The sequence below is a fragment of the Neltuma alba genome, unplaced genomic scaffold, assembly GCF_004799145.2.
Source record: "Neltuma alba isolate B1F8T4 unplaced genomic scaffold, ASM479914v2 tig00002744_pilon, whole genome shotgun sequence".
NCBI classification, from domain to species: domain Eukaryota; kingdom Viridiplantae; phylum Streptophyta; class Magnoliopsida; order Fabales; family Fabaceae; genus Neltuma; species Neltuma alba.
This window is the reverse complement of record NW_021632994.1, coordinates 511,913-536,157: the sequence shown is the minus strand read 5'-3', so window position 1 is coordinate 536,157 and position 24,245 is coordinate 511,913. Positions and strand designations below refer to the sequence as shown.

Below are 24,245 nucleotides of genomic sequence, written 5' to 3'. Positions count from 1 at the left end.
AATAAAATATATTGATTATCACCTTACAAAATAAATAATTAAATAGATAAATTTTGCAGTAGAATAGAAATATTTATTTAGTTCATTATATTCACAGATAAGTGTTTTCACATTCGAAGTCCAAACAATGTTTGCATACATTCTCAACTATAACATTTATGTGTTTGCCTTATTAGCCTTGTTTTTAATGTATTCACAAGTCAACCATTTTATTTCCTTCAATTCAGGAATGAACATAAGCAAGTAATATGATTAATGATATTGATTAAGTGCATGAATTTAGTCCCATTTATCTATTTCTATACATTTTATCTTTCTTCCTTGCATGTATGTGAACAATATAATTCTAATGCGCCTAAATCTAGGCATGTTTAATGCGACATAAATTAAAAAAAAAATTGGACTGAGATCTTATGCAATAACATACTATACATTTAAAAGGATTAAAAGAATGATATAAATAAGGGTGTGTATAATTTTTTACGCTTTCAATAAACTTTTAATTTTTTGCTCTAACTTTAAACCGTGCTTTGATTTGATAAATGCATGAGTTTTTTTAAACTATAAGTTAAATACTCCCTTTGCTAATTATTATAAAAACTCTTAACTAATTCACAATTACTAATAAAAACAGTTAAAAGCATTAAATTTAAATAATTTTTAATATTATCCTCATTAACTATTAATTCATTGTTCTCTTTGAGTTCAGCATCTCTAATGTTTCTGGTTAATGTAGCATATCCAAATTATTAGCATGATCATCTCCTATTCCAATGGCATAATTATTGTGATTAATCAATTAAAAGCTGGTTTTATCCATCAAACCAGAATTATTGGTCATCATTTCTAAGAATTCTCAAATTAACAGCATAAAATTTCACCTCATTTGCGCCTTAAGATTTGAAACCAATAATTTTAGTACCTGAAATTTCACTTTATTTTGTTTTGCCTAAAGATATTTGATTCCCAAAACTATATTTTTCATTCAACATTGTTTTTACCCACCTGAAACAAGGTTTTAAAACCCAAAATTACTGTTTCGAATTTTGTAAACCAAATCTAAAATGGGACCAAATTTTAAGGATCAAAACCAGTACTCTCTCCATCTTTTTTTGTAGGAAACAATTACCATCTCTACCTTGTTCCCATTTATAAGAAACATTTTGCAAGATGTTTCTAATTTTCTTGGTTAGTCTTCTATTTTACTCTCATTAATTACTTATTTTAATGCTTAATATATTTGTTATTTTATTTCCTGAAGTATCATTTTCTTTATTTAATAATTTTTTTATTATCTCCCTAATACTCTTTCCACATAAATAGGAGTATCACTCTGTTCTTTATTATATGTCACTTGTACCCTAAAAGTTTGTTTCAAAATATAAGTCACTTATAGTATAATTAATGATTTTTTTCTAATTTTACCCCTAGTAATTTAATAAAAAAATTAATCTCTCTCACTATCTCTCTCTCAACTTTTCATTTTCTATGCAATCCATCCCCTCCCCCCCTCCTCTCTCAACTTTTAATAAAGGTAAATATGAAAAAAAAAAACTGGCTAATTTAATGTATTTCTTGGTTCGCAGGTTTGGGATATAAGTGACTTATAATAAAGAACAAAGTGGTATTTTTTAGAAGGATAATACTTTTATCAAGTTCTTCAATCACACCCTATATATTTCTTCCTTCTTTCTTGACAAAAAGTTTAAGTGAGAGTCAAAACATGCCTTGAGTCCAAAAAGCGCTTATTGATATATTTACAGATCGCCCGTTAACAAAGTTCTTACATCAGAAAGAGGATTCAAAGTCACGATGTTGTGAATTATTAGCTGACTCTTATCAACTGAAACAACCCTAATTGGCAAATATATTTCTTCATTTTGTCCGCTGTCTCTTTTGCGTTAGTTGTCTTTTTCCATTCATGATGTATAAAAAAAATTATAAATTGAAAATTTTCTTATAGTTATGTATATGGAATTCCCATCTCAAAAGGACATTCATTCCCTCTTTACCTTAATTCGAAATGAAAAGACATGCATGCAAATTCATACATATTATTAGTCTATTTGTAAAACTAAAATTGTTAGAAATATGTATAAATAATATAAAATTGCACGTGCTAAATAATAAAAATATAAAATATAAATAATATAAAGGTTGATATGTTCGAAAGGTATATTTAGCAAATGGCCCATTAAAATGTATTTAACATTTTAGAGTATTTTTCAGTAATATTCCAAATTCTAAGATAATTTTTTAGTACAATTTAATTCGTTCTTTAAATATTATTTTGAATAACGGTAAGCATCCTAAACTATATTTTGTCTCTTTTTCTCATTTTTTTATTATCTTATTTTGAAATTAAAATTAGAGGATAAATAGTTTATATTACTACTAAGAAAATACGTTAAATCTTAGTTTAGAATGAAAGAAAAATATAGAGGGAAAAATAACCCCCGGGGGGTCCCAAAAATCAATATTACAGTGTTAAGTGCTATTAAGAAAATACTTTAACAACAAAATTGCATCAAAAATTAATTTAGGATGTTAAGTAATATTAAAATTAAAATAATTTTTACAAAGCCAGGTTAAGTTGCCTGGATGGGCTTTTTTGAAATACTTAATCAGGTTCAAAATAGAAGCTAAATTTTTTTAAAGGGGTTAGTTTTTTTTTTATTAAGATACATTCACTTTTGTCTACACATTTAATAAAGCTTTCTAATTTTACTCCCATATATTCTATCTCCTCTTTAATTTATTTATTACATAGTTTACTTATTCTATTCATTAATAAGGGTATATTAGGAAAAATAAATATATGCCTTACATATTTATTGTTTTAAATTGATTTTAATTAATGTATTGATAAGTGTAATAGATAAAGTTTAGCTTATATTTTGAACCGGAAGAAGTATACTATTTGTGTTTGGCATAGAGACCTTACATGTAGCCAATCATATCCTATGAATCATAAACCTGGAAGAAGTGAAATTCATACTTCATTAATATGTTTATCAACGCCCGACTTTGACCCGTTCTATTGAGTTGTTGGGTGGACAAATTTATGGATATGTTATTCATCCAATGAACTACAAGATTAAATATATTAATGATTAAAAAGGCAGATGCATATTCATAATTTCTTTACCCAATAAAAGAGGTTCATGAGCATACAGAACAATCAATGTATTCAAGTGGTACACATGCGTGAGCATTAAACAACAAAATCAAGAATTTGTGATGAAAAATATTCCACCTTAAATATGCCATAAAATTTGTCGCAATATCAATTTATAAAGATTTTTTTTTGTTGTTTTTAAGGGAGAATTATAACAAAATCCTATTAAAAAAATCACAAAATCAACTCAGCAACATATAATGATTAGTTTCAAAATAAAAAACAATCATTTTTAATTCATTATTCAAACTTTTTCCAGTTATACAATTCTCTCTCTTTTTTTTTAAATCGCTCTCAACAACTATAATAGGGTTGCACCAATCAGGAGGCGGGACAGCTCCATAGCTCTATTCTCACTTGTTCTCGATAAGACTTAATTTCACCATAAATACCTAATATTTCAACAATACATCGGAAATCTCAGCTTTTTTTAACTGATATGCTATAAACAGTATGAAAAAATATTGAAGTACTACCTTACATCTTAATTATAAAAGGTAGTTGACTAATTTAAACAGATTAAAGAAAGAAATTAAATTAGTTATTTGTACTCCCTCCGTTCCTTATTATAAGAGACATTTGATGCTTATGGTAATATATAAGAGACATTTAAAAGTTGTCTCTATTTTTTTTGTATTGATTTCCTATTTTACCTTTATTTATTTTGTCTCCAACTCATACTCTCTCTCCCTCCCACTTCTCTTTCTTTTAATAATTTAATTGTTCTCTCTCATACTCTCTTTCATTATTAATGGGGGCATTGTTGGAAAAAATATTATACTTTTTACACATTAATTGCCCTCAACTAATTTTAACTGTTTTTTTAATCAACGTAGTTTGGTTATTTATCTCTTATAATAAGGAACGGAGGGAGTAATAAATAGGTGTTGTCTTTTCTAAAATATCCTTATTAATCAAGTATATTGGTTAGAACTACTATTGTTAAAAGGATTATCTTAGAAAAAATACATAAATATTAGAGACAAAGTAGATTGGGGTCTTATATTTAAGACCAAAATAAAAATCAAACTTGGTTTTATATTAAGAATAAGAGGTAATATTTACTTTCAAAAATATTTCATCAAGATATTTTATTTGAAATCATTCAAAATAAGAACGGGTTTAAATATGTAAAGAAATTGTCCAGACTAAGACTAAGAACGACTTTTGTCTTGTGAGTGATGGACTGTTCATTTTTTAAAGTGATTGTGTATGATGACAAAAAAAAAATTTCGTGATGGTGTGTAGTTTTTTATATTTAAAATTTAAAAAGTTTATAGAATTAATTATTTGCTTTTATCCTCCAGATGGAATCAAAGACCACATGGGAGATAAATAAAGGGTGAGAACGAGTGGGAATAAATACAGAAACCGGCAAATCTCGCATGTTAATATTACTCATTTGCTCTTTCTATCTTAACCCATAATTTTTAGGTTGAAGTTTATTTTCCCTTTTCAAGTTTTTTTTTAAAAGGAAAAAATAAAGATAAAATCATCCTCTTTGAAAAAACCAAATTAATTAATTCATGATAGTCTCAAGTGTTTATAATAAAAGAGTTATCAGTATAAATTTAGTCATCTTATAGTTTTAGGGATTATTTTAAAAAAACTTTTTTGTAAGTATGTCCTGAATTTAATTTATTGAAAAGAGACAAAAATAAAAGTTTGTTTCAGTCATAAAAGAACAATGTAGGAATTTGAGGGGAGACAGTTTGGGGGGAATGCGTCGAGAATGTGAGCCGGATGGAGGTGGGAGAATATGAAAGCGGTACAGTGAGGAGAGAGAATAATTGCAGCAATTTTAATTTTTAAAAAAACAAACGTTCCATCACTCATAAGATGAAAGATACCCTTGACCTAAGCGATTTCTTTACAGATCCAAACTCGTTCTTATCATGAATGATTTCAAGTAAAGTATTTTGGTAAATATTTTTGAAAGTATGGCGTTTCAATTTTTTTTATACTGGTTACAGCATATAAGTTAAAAAACCGAAAAATATCTTTCAACATCTCAAACTTACATTTGCACTATGGCTCTTTTTAAAGTTTAGGTGAGTTTGACCCAAATGACTTATTAGAGTTAGGACATGCTTTTAAGCTTATAGTGTCTATAGAAGCACTTACAGATCGCTCACTAAAATGTCCTCACATCAGGAGCAAGATTCAACCTCCTGATTTTATGAGTAATGAGCCAACTCCTTATCAAATAGATTAACTTTGGTCGGTTTTGCACTATGACTCTTTAATCACTTGGCAAGAAATATTTACATTTTTATATGATTTTCAAGTTTTTCCTTTTAAGATTATTTCCTATAATGTATTTTCTAAGGTTCTAAGCAATTGTTTATGCTGCATTTGCTTTGGTAATTTGTAGACTTTTTATATTTAATATATATATCATCTCGTCTTTTTTTTTTTAAACACCAAGGAATCATTTTAAATTAATGAAGTTAATTAAGATTATTCATTTTTTATAAGATATTAAAATTATCCTCAATAAAAAGTCATTAGTTAGAAGTATTTGACAGATTAATTAGGAAGTTTTATAATTAGTTAGGAATACTAAGTAAAAAAATTAATGCTATATAGAAGACATAGTATATCATGAAGTATGCTAAAAATAATACTTGTAATAAGGAAAAGGGGGAGTATCAGCTGATTAAGTCAAAGTCTGTGAATTTGTGACTTGGTAGCAGAAAGCATACACTTCTCTTCTCTTGTTTGTCAAAAACAAAATATTTTTTATTCTTATTTATAAGTCACGGAGAGGAGAGTTTTTTCCCTTTATTTATTATTTTGTGGATTGCCATTTTCCTAAAAAATGCATGTATTATATGTTAAGATATAATTCATGAGGTTTAAGAGTTTTCTTATTTGTGGTGAAACATGCCAAAAGTGGCTTATAAATAAAATTAGAGAATTATATTGTGTTAAAATCCCAGAGAAAACTAATGACCAATTGAAGGTTATAAAATGGTGCAAACACACAGGAATATCATAAATTGGTACAAACATGTCATTCTTGGTTCACATTCACAAGGTAGTCATCGTAGAGTGGTGTTTGTACATATGTCAGTTGTTGGATCAATTTGAAATTTCGTTGTTAGGTTCAAAACATCGGATTGACTAATTGGATTGCTGATTTGTTGCTTGGTGAGAGAATTATTCAGTTTGCCCTCCAGCCTATCTTTGAGTATTTTTTTATTTTTTTCATTCCCTATTGTAAGCTTGTTGCTTTTATTGTTTGACTGGCTATTTATGATTATTTGTGAACTTGATTGAGACTTTCTTAATCTATGCTCACTGTTGTGCTTTTAAATGCTTTAATGTTACTTCTCCGGTCTTTAATATAGGAGCCAATTGTTGAGTTGGTTTTAATCCTAAATATAAGACCTATTTCTCATATTTATTAATTTTCTCTAAATTACCCCTATGGATACTCCCTAAGCTATAATTAAGTAGAAGAGAAAGAGAGGGTATTAAGAAAGATGATTATGGTATTTTAAGAAAAACATGTCACATTTCTTATAATTAACTAACTTAACTAACTTCCTTAATCTAATCAAATTAGTTAAATGGGTCTTATATTAAGGACCGGAGGAGTATATTATTCTATGGTACAAAAAAAAATATCGATAATCTAATTCACTTTCTTTTTGGGTGTTAATCTGATCTCAATGTTTGACTTTCTTCCTATTGTGGAGTCATCATCCTCAGCCCCTTCTTCATCATCTTTTTCTTTGTCTTATTCCCACACATGAATAATTTATAACAATACCCCTAATTTGCGGCTTATTAGCTCAAAGACAAAACCACGACAAGAAAATTAAAGAAAATGGCTGTGAATAAGATGGCTAGGTAAGAGGTAGCTTCAAAGGTGCAGTTGTTGTCCCATGCAAAAGGCTTTGTAGCGGCAGACGAGGCTTTCCGCAGCAAGAATAATGTGCAACGCATGTGATGGTTGTTTGCTAAATGATCAAAATTCGTTGATTTAATAGCTATGATATTTTTGTATTAGTTTGGAACTTTCATGCTAGTATTTTTTTAAATTGGCATACTTGTTAAAGATGTTGATTGATTTAACTCGACGTTAGATCAACTGGCTAAACTGTTTTAGCTTAACCACATGTTTCGAGTTTGAAGCTTGAGAATACAACATCATAAGAGTGAGAGGCGTCAACCTTAATAGTTCTTGTCATGCTTCAATCCGAATTAGTTTAGACCCATTATTATACCTGAAAAATATACTGACTCAGGATATCGGGTGTTTATTAAAAAAGATGTTGATTGATTTAATAGTTAGGATACTTTTGTATCATTTTAAAATCTAGAAAAAAATAGGCGCACACAGGGGAATTGGATATCTCCATTTTAATTTACCAAAAAAAAAAAAAGGATATCTCCATTTTAATCCTTTGACAAATTTTATTTGATTCGATTCCTTTGATCCTTTACTTTGGACACTGTGCACCGAAGCACAGACATGTGTCCCGAGACCCAAAAAAGAATCAAAGCGGCAAAAATTCAGCAGTCCTGTGGCAAAAACACGCACATATGTCCAAATCCAAACGCGTGTACTTGTCTTATATAATCCCAAGGCTTTTCCGACATTTTCTCCCAACTCTTCAAACCCACACATTTTCCTCGCCACCGAACGCCTTTTCAAGGTTCGGTCGACTTTTCTGAAGCTTAGAGCAATTAAAATCCTTATAAAAAGTCAATTCCACGGAGAAATTATTTCAAATTATCAACGCTAAACGACCAGACCCAGTCTACCCCTCTCTGTCCAAGTTGCAGCTCTCTGATCAGTCCAGTTGCTCGACTGAGTTTCCTTTTTCTTTCTCTGGGGTGATTGCTTGATTCGTTCGACGAGGTGATTTGACTGAAGCTGATTTTTTGCATTCCTTGCATACATAATAAAGATCATCCCTCGATCCTTCCATGGATTCTGACTTCTGGACCTCGCGCCTTGCCGCCGCCAAACGCCATTATGGGATTCAGCATCAGAGTCAGAATTCGCCCTTGGGTTCGTATGGATTTCAATTCGATATATGGGCCGCGTTTTTCTCTTTTGCAAAATCTGATTTCTTGTGTTTTGGGGCTCACAGATCGGTTGGGAATCGACGATTTCGATGTGGAGGACGATGTCCGGCTCTATTTTTCATGCCCGTACTGTTACGAAGACTTCGACATATCCTCGCTTTGTTCGCATCTCGAAGATGAGCACTCATGCGAAACAAGGGTCACGGTACACGCTTTTATCATATCTATTTTGTATTGGTATTCATCTGTTTCTTTGGCGTTAAAAAGTGAACCGGTGTAGTGATCCTGTGTTGAAACTATAGTCAAATCCTGTTTTTCCGTTTATAGGATTTTTTAACAAATTAAAAGCTTTATGCTCTTTTGCTAGGGGTAATGAAAAGATCAGAGTAACTTAGGAGTACTTTTGTCGCCTAGGTAAACAATAAGTTCGATGATATACAGCAAAATTTAAGATTAGTCAGGGAAGGGACGAAGGCAAAGGACCCAGTCAAATTTGCTTACGTTGGTTGTTAGTAGCCGAAGTAGATGAAGTTAACTTTTATGAGAAACTTATGTAGCAAGGTTTACCAGAAGTAGAACCTTTCTTTTTGAAATCTTTAACGTAGCTAGCTAGTGAATAATCAAGGGAGGGTCGGACTTTATGCTTATTAACTGTTTTAAAAAATGATGAATTGCCTTTTTCTCCAAGTCTTTTCATGCTCTGCATCCTTAACTGTACTGAAAACTTATGGTATGCAATCACTTAATACACACACCATTAACTAAGGATTCGTGATATTTTTATTTTTTATTATAATTTTATAATTTTTCCTCATGACGATCTAAGTAGTTGAGAAGTGCTTCTCTCATTCCAAAGCTTATTTGAGATGGAGAAGATAACCCAACTTGTCAACATGATTAGTCTATTATGCTTTATCTCTAATTCTTTTTAAGCAAATTTCAATTGTTTAAACACGTACACAAAGTAGACGTGCTTATTTATGGTTCCCACTGTGTGGTGCTTCATTCGAGGGTAAGTTCATTTCTGGCACTTGCTGCCTTGTTAATTGATCGTAATATAAGCAATATTGTATTAGTGACAATTTAATAATGAATGGAGAGCAGTTTAGCTATCTAGACTGCATTCGTATTTTAAGCATCGTTTTATTTTCTCCTGGATCACATCTTAGCGTCTTATCAGCTCAAGTTTTGAAGAAGCTCAAGATCAATGAACATCTAGTGTCTAATTTTTAATTTCTGTCTAGCAGATTTGCCCTATATGCTCAGTTAAAGTTGCTCGAGACATGCTAAGTCACATAACTCGGCAGCATGGACACTTGTTTAAGATATCCTTTTTACTTTTATTATTTTGATCTGAAATTTTATTGCTTGTCTAACTGAAAGGTTGTTTATCAAGTAAAAGGTCAACTATTCTTATTGGTTCCCCTTAACTGAGGATTACTTGCAGAGAAGACATAGGTTAAGAAAAGTTGGTATGCCAAACAGTAAGGCATTGTCCCTTCTGGGGAGGGATCTGCGTGAAGCTCATCTACAAGTGCTCCTTGGTGGTGGTAATGCTGGTTCCCGGTCCAACAGTTCTAGTGTATCTGATGCAACTACTGATCCATTCTTGTCCTCACTTATTTTGAATTTCCCTGCTTCTGAAGTGGACGATATTTCAAAATCTGGGGTACCAAGTGCTGAAGATTCTTCTGCAAAGAATATGGCACCTCCACATATTTGGAAATCAAGGTACCTTTTGGATTTTTTGTTTCTTTTTCCGTGTTTGATTGTGATTTTAATTGAATTATGTCAATAACATGTGTCATTACCAAACCTTCTAATCAAGATGCATCAAGCTGTTCAAACTCTTGTGCTGTAATGATCATGTATGATTTCTTCATCAGAATATTTGATTTGAGCTATCAAATGATCTGTGAATATAAAATGTCATGGGGAGGCTGGTAGAAAGATTTATATTGACCTTGATGTCATCCTAATTGTCAGTAATCCCCTGTGCTGTTCACTTTGCAATGTATGACATGCCTCTTTAAGCATGATGATTTGCTTGACCAATTATTAATGGAGTAATTCTAATATTAGGCTATCCAAATACAACTTTTTGTTGCCAAAACTCACCCTCATGCATGCATGCCCATGGGATCGCCTTTCCAGATCATTGATTTGATCTGTTGAAGATCCAGGATCTGCCTGATGATGCCAAGTTTTTTTTTTTTTTTTAACAAATATTGGTGCAAGAAGCATTACTCTTATTTTTGTCCAATGTATCCATGCTTAACCCATCACTTCTTTCTCTCACTGTCTTTACCTGCAGTTTTGATCCCTCCTTGAGTACTGAAGAACGGGAGAAAAGGATGAGACAAGCTGCTGGGAGATCTGGTTTTGTGCAGGATTTGTTTCTTTCAACTTTGTTGGAATAGTTCAAGCTATTAGTTTCATACTGAAAGGATAATCAAATGTAAGATCCCATTTGAGGAGTATCTTGTCGAAGGAAACCTCCATTGGGATACAGTGGTTCAAGGACAAGCCTTGTTGTCCTGTATCGAGGCATTATGCTAATGCTGGATGTCCCTAAGATATAAACACCATCTCCAACAACAGTACAGATATGTATTACGTTATGATAAAAACACTTGTTTTCTACCTTATCAATGATAAGTTCTGAATTAGATGTTGATTTTATGAATGGGGTTTTGCTCATCATTGTTCTTCATGGAGTTGTTTAAATCCCTGTCTTTACTGAAGTTGTATCTTGAAGACATGATCGAAAGTGCAAATTACAACTCACTAGCTTCCTAATGGTTTAGGGAGGGTTTGATATTTGCTATTTAATTCAACAACAACCAGTCTTGCTTTTGATTTTACATTTGCTTCTATATTTTCCGAAGCAATGTAGCAGAAACCTGAGCTTCGTCATGCCAGAGGTTATATCTGGTATGAACTTTAGCTTCAAATTTCACAATTGTTGTCTGTGATGGCATGTAGCTGCTAAACCCCTTTTACTTAATGAAGTATAGATGACTTCAGTTTTGAGGATGCCAATAGCCATAGAGGTATGAGTCTTTTCCCCTTTCTTTTCAAAGCAAGTGTCCTCACGAGATAGTATCTTCTGGAGTATCCCAGATTCAGTATGGATTATGATTGGTATGTAACTGGATTTAGTATGATCATCCTTCGTCAAAAAATAGCTGGGGCTTTATATGGTGAAAATTCTTTATTGACTCTATGGTGACTATTATAATCATTGTTAGGTACAAGTTTTTGAAACCATGGTGAGTATATTCATCATTTAAAGGGAAAATAGCATCTGCAATTATTAGCAATTATTGATGACTTCATCAAGGATCTTGTGATTCAATGTTTTGCCTCATCATGAAGACATGGCTAATTTTTATAACATTGCCAGACCATAATCTAATGATGAATTCGGACTGTAATTTAGTGCATTTTTCTTAAGAAAAGCACCACATGCATGCCTCCCTAATTTGTGATCTCAATGATTGATTCGTAAATCATCATGCAATCCCCGTTATCCTTTTAAAAATGGTCGAACGTACTTAATCTCTTTGACAAGTTATATTTGCTTGGATTAGTTTATATCAAGTAATTTTGTATTGTACGAAGTAATCACATTAGAGAGGTTTGTGTTGGAAAGAGAAACTGTTTTTTTTGTTGGGGTAGATTCCCAAAGTGGCTTAAATTATATATATACATATATATATATATGGATGCATATACATAATTTTTTGTTAATAATATAACTTGAAAACACCTCAGAATATCATAAAAAGACATAATGCACCCTATATTTTTACATCGAAAAGAATTAAATATTACCATAATAGTAGTCAATAGCAAGTTGTTTCAATGATAACATTGTCTATTGTGCTTGGATAGGGTCTTGATAATAAATCTCACATTGACATATTCTTGTGTCCCACTGTTTAAATTGATTATATTAAAAAAAAATTACCATAACAGCCAAAAAATTAAAAAAAAAAAAAACCCTCAATGACTATGTCTTGTTGCCACGTAACTGAGTTCCAAGCAAATGGCCAAAATGAGATGGCAATTTAACAAGCATTCAATCCATACAGCTTTCGTCAATGTCTTTCATATCTTGACCGCATAAGCCAAAGGAAAATATAATTTCTTTTACTTGGTAAACAGACAAACCACCAAGAAAAGATCCTCAACCATGGGCTGACATTAATTTGCAGCTCCGTCCAACTTCAAGCTCTTAGCATAATCGTGCGAAACTGTAGAGGGAGAGAGATGAAAAGGATTTAGATCTGAAATTATTCTTTTCAAGGACAAGAGTACAATGATGAACATAAAACTTGAAATTATACCCCTCCAGCTCTAAATGTTAGAAATAATTGCCATACAACTGCCATGAAAGTTCTCTTGCAAGTGGGAGGTTGTAGGTTCGATCTTATTTATAACTTCCTGTCGTTAGTGTCTACTCTTTACAAATAACTAATTTAGCTAATATAGAGAGTAGTAATGATGGTGCATACCTAGATTTGTAAGAAAGAATGCATGCTGAGTTCTACCTTGCTCCAAATTCAGTCTTGCATTGCACACTCCACCAACATTCCAGTACTTCAAAGTATTGATAACGTGTTTGATTCCAACCAGCAATGCTGGGTGTTGGGAAGCAAAGCGTTAAATCAACTTGACTGCCTACACCTGTGGGATGTGGTCGACAATGTTCCTTATCAATGGGATAAGCTCCTACGTAAACTCGATATCGGAGCCGACCAAATTGGAAATTTCCATAGTTTCTTCATCCATTCCGTTATTATGGGGATTGGCATCGCAATAATCTTGGAATTTCCAATTTATGGAGAAACCACTCCATGCTTCGTCATCTGATCTGCGACTGAAAACAACGCATATAGCAATTTCCCAACAATCATTATCAGAATATGCATTTTCAGGTATGTTTGCTGTTATGGTCACAACCTCGTCGGAGTTACCCTTACTCCGGCAATGCTTCCATTCTTTAAACCACCTTGGAACTCCACTCTTCCACAGAAAAGTAGCGTACATGTAATCATAGAAAACATGAATTGGACCCTGCATAACAATAGGATGACTTAACAAAAGGAAAAACTAGTATAAACACTTCTTTTAATGTGATCCCTGAATAATATAATATCTCTCTAATCTTAAATTAAAAAAACAATTAAAATGGCCCCCGAAATATATTTTTTGTTCTCTCTCTGATACACAAATGGCACTACTTTAGTGCTTGAAGATACAAAAACATGAAAAAAGAAATATCTGCATTTTCGTTAGTTAACAGCCATGTGAAAATCCCATTTTTCTCTATTGGAAGACTCAATAGAACAATTCACATAGATAGATGATGAGATGGTAACTTCAGGCACTAGCGAGTCTTAGTTTAGTTTTAGGCCTTTAAAAAAAATGTATGAGAAACGAAGGAAGAGATAGATATGAAACCTTAAAGACATGCGAGTCGTATAGGTGTACGAGAGCTGTCGTAAGCTTCAACAGAGGACAATAGCTTCCAGATATGATCAAATTTGGAGGGAGCTCAGGCATTGACTTGAGCATGTTGCAATCACTCACATCTAAATATCTGAGATTTATTAAATGAATTATGGATAAAGGAATCTTCTTGATTCTAGTGCTCCTCACATCCAAGAAGTATAGATTTGCCATATTTCTGCCAAATTCAGGAAGTTTCTGAAGATTTATGCATCCACCAAGAACAAACTCCTCTAGATTATTTGTTTCCAAATAACTTGGAAGAGTTACAAGATTTATGCAATATCCCACACGTAGCTTAACCAACTTCTTTAACTGTCCAACAGATTCATGAATCCGAACTAGGTTGCTGCAATGAGTAAGGACTAACTCTTCCAGATTTGGTGTTGCAGAGAAATCTGGAGTCTCTATTAGGTCATCAGAATCACTCAAATCAATGATCCTCAGCTTACCCAAAGACTGAGCAAGATATAAGACCCAAAAAAAAAAAAAAAAAGGAGCAGACAGCATCAGTATTTCCAATGTCTAGTAAATAACATATAGGCAAACAATCATACACACAAATATAACATATTATAGAAGATTGTAAAAGAAAAGCATACCGGTGCTCCATTCCATAGTTTTGTGATTTTGCTATTGCATAATTGAAGGCACTCAAGTTCATATAATTGATCAAATGATGGCAGAGATTCCAAAGCATAATGATCCCATGCAAGAAACTTCAATGCACTTGGAAGAGAGTTGAGATTATGCAAAAGGCGCACCTTACTTAAATTGAGTAATCTAAGATTTCTCATTCTTGAGAAGCAATCAGGGTGCCACTCTGCTTCAAATTCTTGTTGTGGGTCCAAACTTATAGTTTGAATATATTCTGTCCCCTAAGAAACGTGCATGAAGATTAAAAACGAAGAGAGATAGTAAGATTTCTAGCATAATATGGAAATAATGATGCAACATATAAACTAACCTCAGTACAATCAAAATTCAAACACCTACCCTATTTCCTTTCAACACAAGATCAATGTCCTCTAAAACCCACAATCTACTGCGCCGACTAGCATCACCAGGAGATTCTTGCAAAACAATGCTTCTTCCCATCTCTTGAAGCAAATCGTGCATATGTAGACATTCTTTGGAAGCATCAAGAAGCAACGTGTCATAGAAATCTGTTGGCAAGAAAATGTCCCTTCTCAACATTTTAAGAACATCTGGCATATAATGATGATCTTCTGCAATTTCCCTTGAATCTAAACTAGATTCAAGCTGGATGCCTAGCAAAGATTTTTCTATAAGAACTTGAATTCCAATTATTGGATGAAGGCCACATATTTTCAATATACCTATGACCTTAGATTTGGCCTCCCCATTATAAAAACATGCAATATCTAGAAACATTCTCCTGTACTCTTCATCTTCTAATCCATCATAACTGATGCGAAGTTGATTAAAAATATCATGATGTAAATTTTGCCTCAGTTTTTCTAATGTGTCTCTCCATTCAGATTGCTTTCTCCTACAAAGAAAAGATCCCAAGACTTCAAGTGCCAAAGGAAGTCCACTGGCATATTCAACTACTTCTCTGGACAAATCCAAATAACTTCGGTTTGGCTCGTCTTTTTTGAATGCTTTCTGACAGAAGAGTTTAAGGGACTCATCTGCACTTAACCTCCCCACTTCATATGCTTCAAACTGTTCATACTGTGTCAATAATTGTATATCTCGAGTAGTTATTATTATTTTGCTCCCTGCACCAAACCACTCTTTATTTCTAGCCAAATTATCCAACTGACGTCTATGGCTTACATCATCAAGAACAATGAGAACCTTCTTATGGCACAAGAAATTTCTTATGACATCTCGTCCCTGAAAGGAGTCACTTATTTCTGGTTCTCCTAGTCCAAGACAAGAAAGAAGTTTCTTTTGTAAGCCAACCAAGGCAACCCTTTTGGAATCTTCCCTTACATTGGCAAGAAAACAACGAGTGTCAAACTTTTTTCGGATTGAATCATAAACAACTCGAGCAAGAGTTGTCTTACCTATCCCACCCATACCCCATATCCCTATGAAGCACTTATCATCCAATCCTATCTTTAAACTGGAGATTATCCTCTCTGCCTTTGATTGCACATCTCCAACTAAATGTTCAAAACTTGATGGCAATTTATCACATAATTTGTTCCATATGAACTTGGCAATGTCTTCGACAATTTCTCCTTCATGTCTGTGCAGAATGATTATACAGTGTTCTAATTAGTTAAAAAGAAGTTTGAACGAAAACAATGGCAAATTTATAAAGGAGTTGAAAGGAAGCAAATATTTCTTGATTAGCAACTTTAAAATCCACGTATACAAATTTCTTGAGTCAGTGCAGCGTGTGGGAGCAGAAGAACAGAGCAATTTGCACTGAGGTAAGTGTTATAAAACCCATTAATTTTAAAAGAAAGTTTGAAGATCGTTTAATATAAAACTCAAGGAATTTAAATCTTACATGTCCTTACTTAGCATGTCAACCAAATAAAAGAGGGATCGAAATCTTACCTATTTCTGGTATCCCAACCAGACAAATTAGCGACCATGGTTAAAGCTTCTCTCCATCTTCGTACTTTATCCTCTGAAAAGACGCGTGTGTGTTTCTCAAAAGCTGTGGCAAAGCTGTTTTTCTGACGTCGTACATCAGATGGATCTACACCATAAAAAACTGGAAAAACTGTTTGCCCATGGTTTTGTTTGGATTCCATAATCTTTTCCAATTCATCCAAACACCACGAGGAAGAAGCATAATGTTGAGAGAGGACAACAACGGAAAACAGAGATTGCCCAATAGCTTTAATGAGTTTCTCAGAAATAACTTGTCCTCTTTCAAGTTCTTCATCATCCCTAAATGTTACGACTCCCTTTCGGAGTAATGCAAAGTATAAATGATCAGTCAAATTTGTTCGAGTATCTTCTCCTCTAAAACTTAAGAAAACATGATAACTCATGAGTGAGATTGTAGAAGAACCCGGAGCACTAGTAAGTGCCATCGAAGGTTGACTAAGGGAAATGAACTCTCAATGAAATCTCCGTAGTAGTGCAAAGATTTATATCCATAATACTACCTCCGGTTCTAATTATAAGACTCAGTTGACTAATTTGAGGAGATTAAGGAAGTAAGTTAAGTTAGTTATTTGTAATAAATAAGTGTTGTCATTCCTAAAATATCCTTGCTAATTAAGTGTATTAGCTAGAACTATCATTATTAGAAGAACTATCTGGGAAAAAAAGTATAAATATGAGATATAAAATGAATTGGAGTCTTATAATTAGGACCAAACAAAAAGTCAAACGGGGTCTTATATTAAGGACCGGAGGTAGTAACTAACATAAAAAAAATGCTCCTCTGATCCTATTTATAAAATAGAAAGATAAGATATTTTTTAGTCCTATTTATAAAGTATTGGGAGAAATTTTTTGTATGGATATGTAATTTTACACTTTATTTATTATTGTGTTGATTTTATTCATACAAAATACAATATATATTAACTAAGGATAAAATTAGAAAGTTATTAAATTTTAATTGAGAGTTAATGAAATTTAACATTTTTTAGTTTATATAAAACATATTAGAAATGATTTATAAATAGCATCAAGTAATCAGATATTCTTTATTTAGATGCGTTTTCTGAAATTTGTATCATGTGATGTCTTGCATCTTTTCCCTCATTTCTTTTTTTTGGCCGGAGGCTTGCATCTTTTTCAATTCAACGTTCACACGCAGTACATACACGTCAATTCCAAATAATATTTAAATATAATATTATTTTTTATTTTTATTTAATTTTTTGTGTTGGAATTCGTTTTTTATTGTTCTTTGATGAGTGACAAGTTAACGGTCATATGCTCAGAATGTAGTCTAAATTCTAAAAAGATTCGTTTAAGGAATATTTAGTTGGACCGGTTATCAAACCAAAAAGATTAGCCAATCATGATTTAAATAGTTGGATCGGTTAAATCATTTAGTGGGACTGATAATATAATAATAAAATAAAAATATTAAATAATATTATATATATATGTCATATATTATGACATATATTATATGGAAGTGGCATGCTGAGTCGTATTTTACTTTTATATATTAATAAAAGATTAATAGATATTACATTCATATAATATTGTAACAAATCCAATTATGCAATTGTGGTTTGGGCAAAAAAAATTATGCAAATTTTTTTTTTCCAAATATAAATATCTTTTTTATTAAAGACAACCTATTTAAAATACTGTTAAAAGTATTAAAAGTATATATTGTAAGGACACGGATGCCTTACGGGTCATTACCTTATGGTTTTTTTTTCCCCCGCAATCCAGCAAGGCGAACACTCTATGCTGTAATAAATGGGCTTTGCGTTAATGAGGAGCAGGAGGCAACAACGGTTGGGACAAAATAGACAAACGTGGAAGGATCTAAGGTCCATAATTGGATCAAGATTGGGCCATTGGGGTGTGGATGGAGCAGCTTTCCCTCTCCTTCCTCCTTTTTTTATGACCCTTCCTTCTGAAACTGTGTTCTTTTTTTTTATTTTAATCAAATATCTGTTATTTGCCTCTCTTCTGGTGTTATTATTCAAGGACTTTTTTTTTTTTAACATATAAGTATCTTTTATTGAAAACAATCCTATTTGAAACATTATCTGGTATTAAATATAGGCACCTCTTCTAACGAGGCTTTGTATATTAGTTTGCCATGTTATGAAAACTAGTCTCTTCTATTAGACCCAACTTTTTAGAAACTTTATTTCATTACATTGTTGTTTTTATTAATTGCGCCCAAAATACTTGTTTTGCCCAAATGATATTAAACATTTTTTTCTACTGAAGATATTAAACACAACTGAATCTTAAGCTTTATTGAAATATGAGGCTATGTGTTCAACTCTTCGTGAGCATAATAAGCAGAGTGATAAGATAAAAAAAAATTGTGGCAAAAAGTATTTAAGAATAACAATTACTACCTCCGGTCCTTATTATAAGATCCCGTTTGACTTTTTGTTCGGTCCTAATTATAAAACCCCAATCTATTTTGTCTCTCATGTTTATGCATTTTTTTCCAAGATAATCTTTCTAATAATGATAATTCTAGTCAATATACTTAATTAGCAAGGATATTTTAGGAATGACAATACTTATTTATTACAAATAACTAACTTAACTTACTTTCTTAATCTCTTTAAATAAATGCATAACAATGGAACAGATTTATCATGTTCACGGGGAGGACAATCAAATTGTCGATTTTTCTGCTAAACTGTCTCATAGGACGGAGAGCAATTTTTACGTACTTGACCAACCTCCACCTCTAAATCTAGAAGATAGTTGTAACTGTTTACTTGTTCCAAGTAATGTTATCTAGTTCTAATTCAAAAAAAACATGATGAAGAATTGAGCTGTCACCGCCGCTAAAAGACTAAGGCTGCGTTTGGGATCACGTTTGGGCCTCCAAACGTGCATCCCCACCACATAAGTCATCAGGCTCCTCAACAATTATGTTTGGGTCCACGTTTGTGAAATCTGACTTGCGGAGCCAAAATGGACTTATGTAAGAAGCTAAAAGAAGGGGCATTTTTTTGGGTGAGGAGGGCATTGGGATAATACCGGTGAAAAATTAATTGGGAGCAGAAATGTATTTAACAAGGGATAATACAAAGTGTGCTGCCAAAAGCTAGTCTGCATAATTAAGTATTTTATTATTTTTCAATTTCATTCTAATAATAACTTAAATTTTTTTATTTTTAATAATTTTATTTTCAATACTTCTTTTAAAATGGTCACATTATATATAATTTATTTCTAATAATAAATTAAATTTTTTTACTTTTAATAATTTTATTTTCCTTACTTCTTAAAAAATAGTCACATTATATATATAAATCTAATATTAGATATGTACTATTTAATAAAATTTATGTCCTTTTAAGTCATTTTACATCCAAACTTACTTTTACATTTATCATCCAAAAAAGTTTCAGCTTCTACTTTTTTTTCAAAACTCAATTCAAATATAAATCACATTATACTATCTGACTTTTACTCAATTTGACTTCTGTAAAAATCAAATTAAAAAAAATTACTTCTGTATCGCTATTCTAAACGCACCTTTAAATTTGTTGATGCTGATTCCCTTTCCTTTATAAACGCACGCACACGCTGCCAGCAATGTAGTGCATTATATAATATTTATTTATAAAGTAAAATACATTGACATTTCTCTATTTTACTTAAATTATGAAAATCTCTCTTCTATTTTGAAAACGTATATAAACTTTCCTTCAAATTGAAATGTATGTTGCACAAACTTTTCTTATATTTTTAAGACTCAATTTCCATCCATCCAACTATTAGTTGACCATTAAATTTAACTTTTAAATTTTTATTTTGACCAAAATATCCCTCTTTAATATAAATGTTATTTAAACATTTATATCTATAAAAAAAAATTTGGTACAATAAAAAATAATTATAATGCACATATTTTCAAAAATTTTAATATGTTATAAAATTTTTAGTTTCAATTATATTATAGAATTATATGATTTTAGTTTCTCGTGAAATATTGAAACTTAAGATATTTTTAAAATGGTTAGAAAACATTTTGAATGCTTATTTTCTTATCACATAATGTAAATTATTTGATTTTGAAAACTTATATAAATCATTTAAATTTATGTTTGTATTAACTAAATTACTTAATTTTTTGGCCCAATATGATAAAAATATTAAACAAACAACAATTTTCAAAAATAAAAATAATAAAATTAAGTTAAAGAAGAAAATCTTAAATTCTTCAATATAGTTTTAACCAAGATTTTGGGATTTCGTATTATGAAAGGTAATTTAGCAAATAAAAAGTATTTCAATATAAATTTGAATTAAAAAAATCTTTTTAAAATATTCTTAATGGAGTTACCAGTTTGGATTTAAGTGTATATTTTCAAAATAGATGGAAGGTCTGTATAATTAAGACAAAATGCAAGAGAGGTTAGAGTATTTTACTCTTATTTATATTTTTATGCAGTGAGGAAACAAGTGTTTTTTTTTAATAAAAAAGGAATGAAACTCTGTTACAGAATTGAATATGGTTTGATATATATGTGCGCGCGCGCGCGGTATAATCATAAATCCTTTCCGCAGGTGGACATTATGCTTATACCTTACAGCGAATTTAAGGAGGGAAATAGGTGAAATAGTTGAAAATTCTTTAGTTATACATATAAGTATAACACCCCACACTATATGGGGTGTTCTAATATGTATTCTCTCCATTAGTGATTGGAGTTATAATATTTATTCTCTCAATTAGTAAATAAAAAACTAGAAATACCAAGTAGTAAATGGCCTTGTAGCATATAGCTCTTCTTGCAAGGTTGCGTGTTCGATCTCACTATAACCTTCAACCGTTAGTATCTTGGGGGGGGGGGGGAAACCTTATCAGCAAGCATAAAGCAGGATTATCCAAACATTAGAGTTGCCAAAAATGTCATGTTCTTCTCACAAATCCGTTCTGAATTTCGGGTTAACTCACAAAAATTGCCTATGTCAATATGAGCCACTTTTCTTAGTATACTGTTTGGAATCATTTATAAACATGTTTTATTCAAACCAAAACAAAACTCATCCCGTATATTTACTTCGTATTCCGTAAATCATGATTAAAAAGCTGTTGATAAACAATTCCAAACATGTCATAATACTCCTGACCTATTTATTCTCCTTCCTTTTTGTGGGCTTTCAAATAATGTAGCATATCAAACATGCAAATAACGTAGCATACCAATCTTAAATGTAGAAATGGTGTAGATTGGTCGGTGGCTTTTCTTATGAAGATATTCCCAATCATCTTTTATTCCGGCGTTATTTCAGGAGTCAAGATCCTCAACTCTCTAGTTAAAAAAGTTAAAATAGTAGCATATCAATAGTTAGGTGCGTTTTTCAAAGTATGCGTTCATGTGATGTCTTGCATCTTTTCCCTTTCTTTTTTTTTTTTGGCTGGAGTCTTGCATCTTTTTCAATTCAATGTTCACACACAGTACATACACATCAATTTCAAATAATATTTAAATATAATATTGTTTATTATTTCTTTATTTAGTTTTTTTTAAGGAAAAATGACACATAAAGAAGCTTGAAAATGTGAAATGCCAAAAGAGGAAGCTTAGCAAATGTATTGACAAATTGGGAAGTGTTGCCTGATGGGGGATTATGGAAATGTTGATCAATTACCCAAAAACCCTTGATGACCCCCAAAAAAAAAAAATGCTCGATGGAGCTACGAAAGTTGTGGCCAGAGTTGGAAGAAAAATTTTGGAGGGACCATGAATATGGGAGCATGAACATGTGAAGCAATAGCTAAAAGAAGTAAGCAAGTGAGGTTAGTATTCAGTGACTATATTGTTCTTCTTTCTCTTTTCTCTGTCTCCTTCATGCGCTGGTTTATGTTCCTATTCCCGTTTGATGGCAATGTTGTCGCTGTGAGGCTGGTTTTGCTCAGAGGGCGAAGTAAGGAGATGGTGTGGGTGTATAGAACCTATGGGAAAGGACAGTGATCAGAGGGTGAATGCATGGGGAAGCAAAAACATTGAGGGAGAGGGGTTTGACAGTGTCACAAATAGGTCAAAGTGATTAGTGTTAGATAAAGGCACAATGTTGAATGGGGATTCGAATAATGGAGTGGATTGATTCTGAGAAAATGAAGCATTAGTATGGATAGGAAAGAAATGAGTGTTTTGTTGCAAATTATAAGCATGAATGTGTCAAACCCTAATCTAGTCATATAAGTTGATGATGATGGTATTAAGTCATATAATCATTCAACTTCTGTTATCAGTGCAGGTAATGAAGCAAAATGAATTTTAAAGCTAGGTCATCTTGTGGGAAGGAGTTGTTCTGTTATTTTCATGTGGGAGGGAAATTTGTGACAAATGGTGAAAGTGAAGTGAGATATAATGGAGGTAGCGTGAGATTAAGAAGCATTAAGGATGGGTTGACACTTGAAGAATTGAAGCTAATGATATTTGAGTGGATTGGTGGTAATGGAAGAAATTATGACATTAAGTACATAGTGGCCTTTGATGAGAAGACATTGATTGACCTTCATGACAATGCCGAAATTTATAACCTTTTTCAATACAATGGGAACAACGGTTATGTGTATGTGGCTAAAAAAGGGCAGGAGGATCCCCAACCAAGGGACAATGCGGAAATGTAAGTGGAAGTTTGTCAAACTATTTGTTGTCATTTATGAATTTCATTTTTTCATTCGTGTTAACGAGTCTTGTCATTGTGAATGCAGAACAGAGAGATTCATGGGTATGTCATAACAAACAGAACTGGAACTAGATGCTTCTCCTGCTAGTTTGTGTTATGATTACGACTGACTCAATAAACAAAATGCTGGTGAATGTGACAATGATAGAAGAAGTGGGCCCCCTAATGTGGATACATCCATCGGAGTTGAAGATATGGATAGTAGTGAGATGGGTCATGTGAAATGGAAGGGACTTTTTACAGGGGTGGGTCAATGTTTTCCAAGTGCAGGTATATTTTGGGTGTTTGCATAAAAGTTTACACTTGCACACAAGTTTGTGTCCAAGTATGTGAGGAATAGCAAAGAATTCATGTTAGTAGTGTGAGGCATATTCTGTATGTTGATGGAACTTACTTAAATGGACTATACATGGGGACAATGTTGTCAGCTTCAGCTTATGATACAGATAACGAGCTGCTGCTATTTGCAATTGCAATTATCAAGGGAGAAACACCAGATCACTGGATGTGGTTTTTCTGTATGATAAAAAAATTCTGGGTTCTGTGGAAGTTACGATTGTATCAGATCGATACAATACTATCATCGAAGGAGTGGCATCAATCTTTGGGAGTCAAAGGCATGCTTTTTATTATAACATATCAAGGAGAATTTTAGTTTAGAAGTTATGAAAATGAATAAGGGGCAAACAAGGACAAATGGCCGATCAAAAGAGAATACATTATATTTATTAGATAAAATTGCATATGCAAGGACGGATGAAAAATTTAAGGCAGCAATGGATGACATGAGAGCCTTTTCTCCAAGGCTATTTGACTGACTTATTAGTTATGGGGATATAGATAGGTGGGCTAAAAGCAAGTTCCTATATAAAAGATGGGACAATATTATAAGTAATATAGTAGAATCATTCAATGCATGGATGGTGAATGAGAGAAAGCATACTGTATCCCAATTGATCCATGAGCACCGAGAGAAAGTAACAAGAAAGTCACATGCCTCCTATGTGGCTATGACCAAATGGAAGAATTGTGTTGGTCCAAATATAGATAGTAAGGTGATGGATATGGTGGCTAGATCTAAGCATGTGTATGCTGAAAATTTTGTTGAGGGAAGAGTAAAGGTCACAACATCATGTGGAGACCATCGGTTGATCTTGGACTACGCTAGTGCAGTTACAAATCTTGACAAATGACGGGGATC

General features: G+C 32.2%; 2 protein-coding genes and 1 long non-coding RNA gene across 4 annotated transcripts; 1 reads left to right on the top strand and 2 right to left on the bottom strand.

Moving 5' to 3' along the window:
• The first annotated feature begins 7,826 nt into the window (after positions 1 to 7,826).
• LOC114736522 (protein DEHYDRATION-INDUCED 19-like) lies at positions 7,827 to 11,041 on the top strand. Of its 2 annotated transcripts, XM_028924384.1 has the most exons (6): positions 7,827 to 8,204; positions 8,287 to 8,426; positions 9,469 to 9,546; positions 9,663 to 9,771; positions 9,868 to 9,952; positions 10,536 to 11,041. In XM_028924384.1, the coding sequence occupies exons 1-6, from the start codon at positions 8,120 to 8,122 to the stop codon at positions 10,639 to 10,641; spliced, it is 603 nt and encodes a 200-aa protein (XP_028780217.1). In that variant the 5' UTR covers positions 7,827 to 8,119; the 3' UTR covers positions 10,642 to 11,041. The 2 variants fall into 2 exon arrangements, with proteins under 2 accessions (XP_028780217.1, XP_028780209.1); XM_028924376.1 differs by having other exon boundaries at positions 7,828 to 8,204; positions 9,663 to 9,952.
• Positions 11,042 to 12,217: 1,176 nt separating this feature from the next.
• On the bottom strand, positions 12,218 to 13,178 carry LOC114736770 (uncharacterized). The gene is made up of 2 exons (XR_003739374.1): positions 12,742 to 13,178; positions 12,218 to 12,480 (listed from the first exon to the last, which is right to left on the bottom strand). It is a non-coding gene; the product is annotated as an uncharacterized LOC114736770 (long non-coding RNA).
• Positions 13,179 to 13,645: 467 nt separating this feature from the next.
• On the bottom strand, positions 13,646 to 16,761 carry LOC114736685 (TMV resistance protein N-like). Its single transcript, XM_028924555.1, has 3 exons — positions 16,277 to 16,761; positions 14,735 to 15,959; positions 13,646 to 14,197 (listed from the first exon to the last, which is right to left on the bottom strand). The coding sequence occupies exons 1-3, from the start codon at positions 16,759 to 16,761 to the stop codon at positions 13,646 to 13,648; spliced, it is 2,262 nt and encodes a 753-aa protein (XP_028780388.1).
• Between the last annotated feature and the right edge of the window lie 7,484 nt (positions 16,762 to 24,245).

What these genes read in the sequence shown, in the direction of transcription:
- LOC114736522 (XM_028924376.1), top strand. Translation starts at nt 8,120, where the DNA reads ATGGATTCTGACTTCTGGACCTCGCGCCTTGCCGCCGCCAAACGCCAT. An exon ending in CATGCGAAACAAGGGTCACG is followed by an intron (nt 8,427 to 9,468) that starts GTACACGCTTTT and finishes TCTGTCTAGCAG; the next exon opens with ATTTGCCCTATATGCTCAGT. An exon ending in CCACATATTTGGAAATCAAG is followed by an intron (nt 9,953 to 10,535) that starts GTACCTTTTGGA and finishes CTTTACCTGCAG; the next exon opens with TTTTGATCCCTCCTTGAGTA.
- LOC114736685 (XM_028924555.1), bottom strand. Translation starts at nt 16,761, where the DNA reads ATGGCACTTACTAGTGCTCCGGGTTCTTCTACAATCTCACTCATGAGT. An exon ending in GGTTGGGATACCAGAAATAG is followed by an intron (nt 15,960 to 16,276) that starts GTAAGATTTCGA and finishes CATTCTGCACAG; the next exon opens with ACATGAAGGAGAAATTGTCG. An exon ending in TTGTGTTGAAAGGAAATAGG is followed by an intron (nt 14,198 to 14,734) that starts GTAGGTGTTTGA and finishes TATCTTGCTCAG; the next exon opens with TCTTTGGGTAAGCTGAGGAT.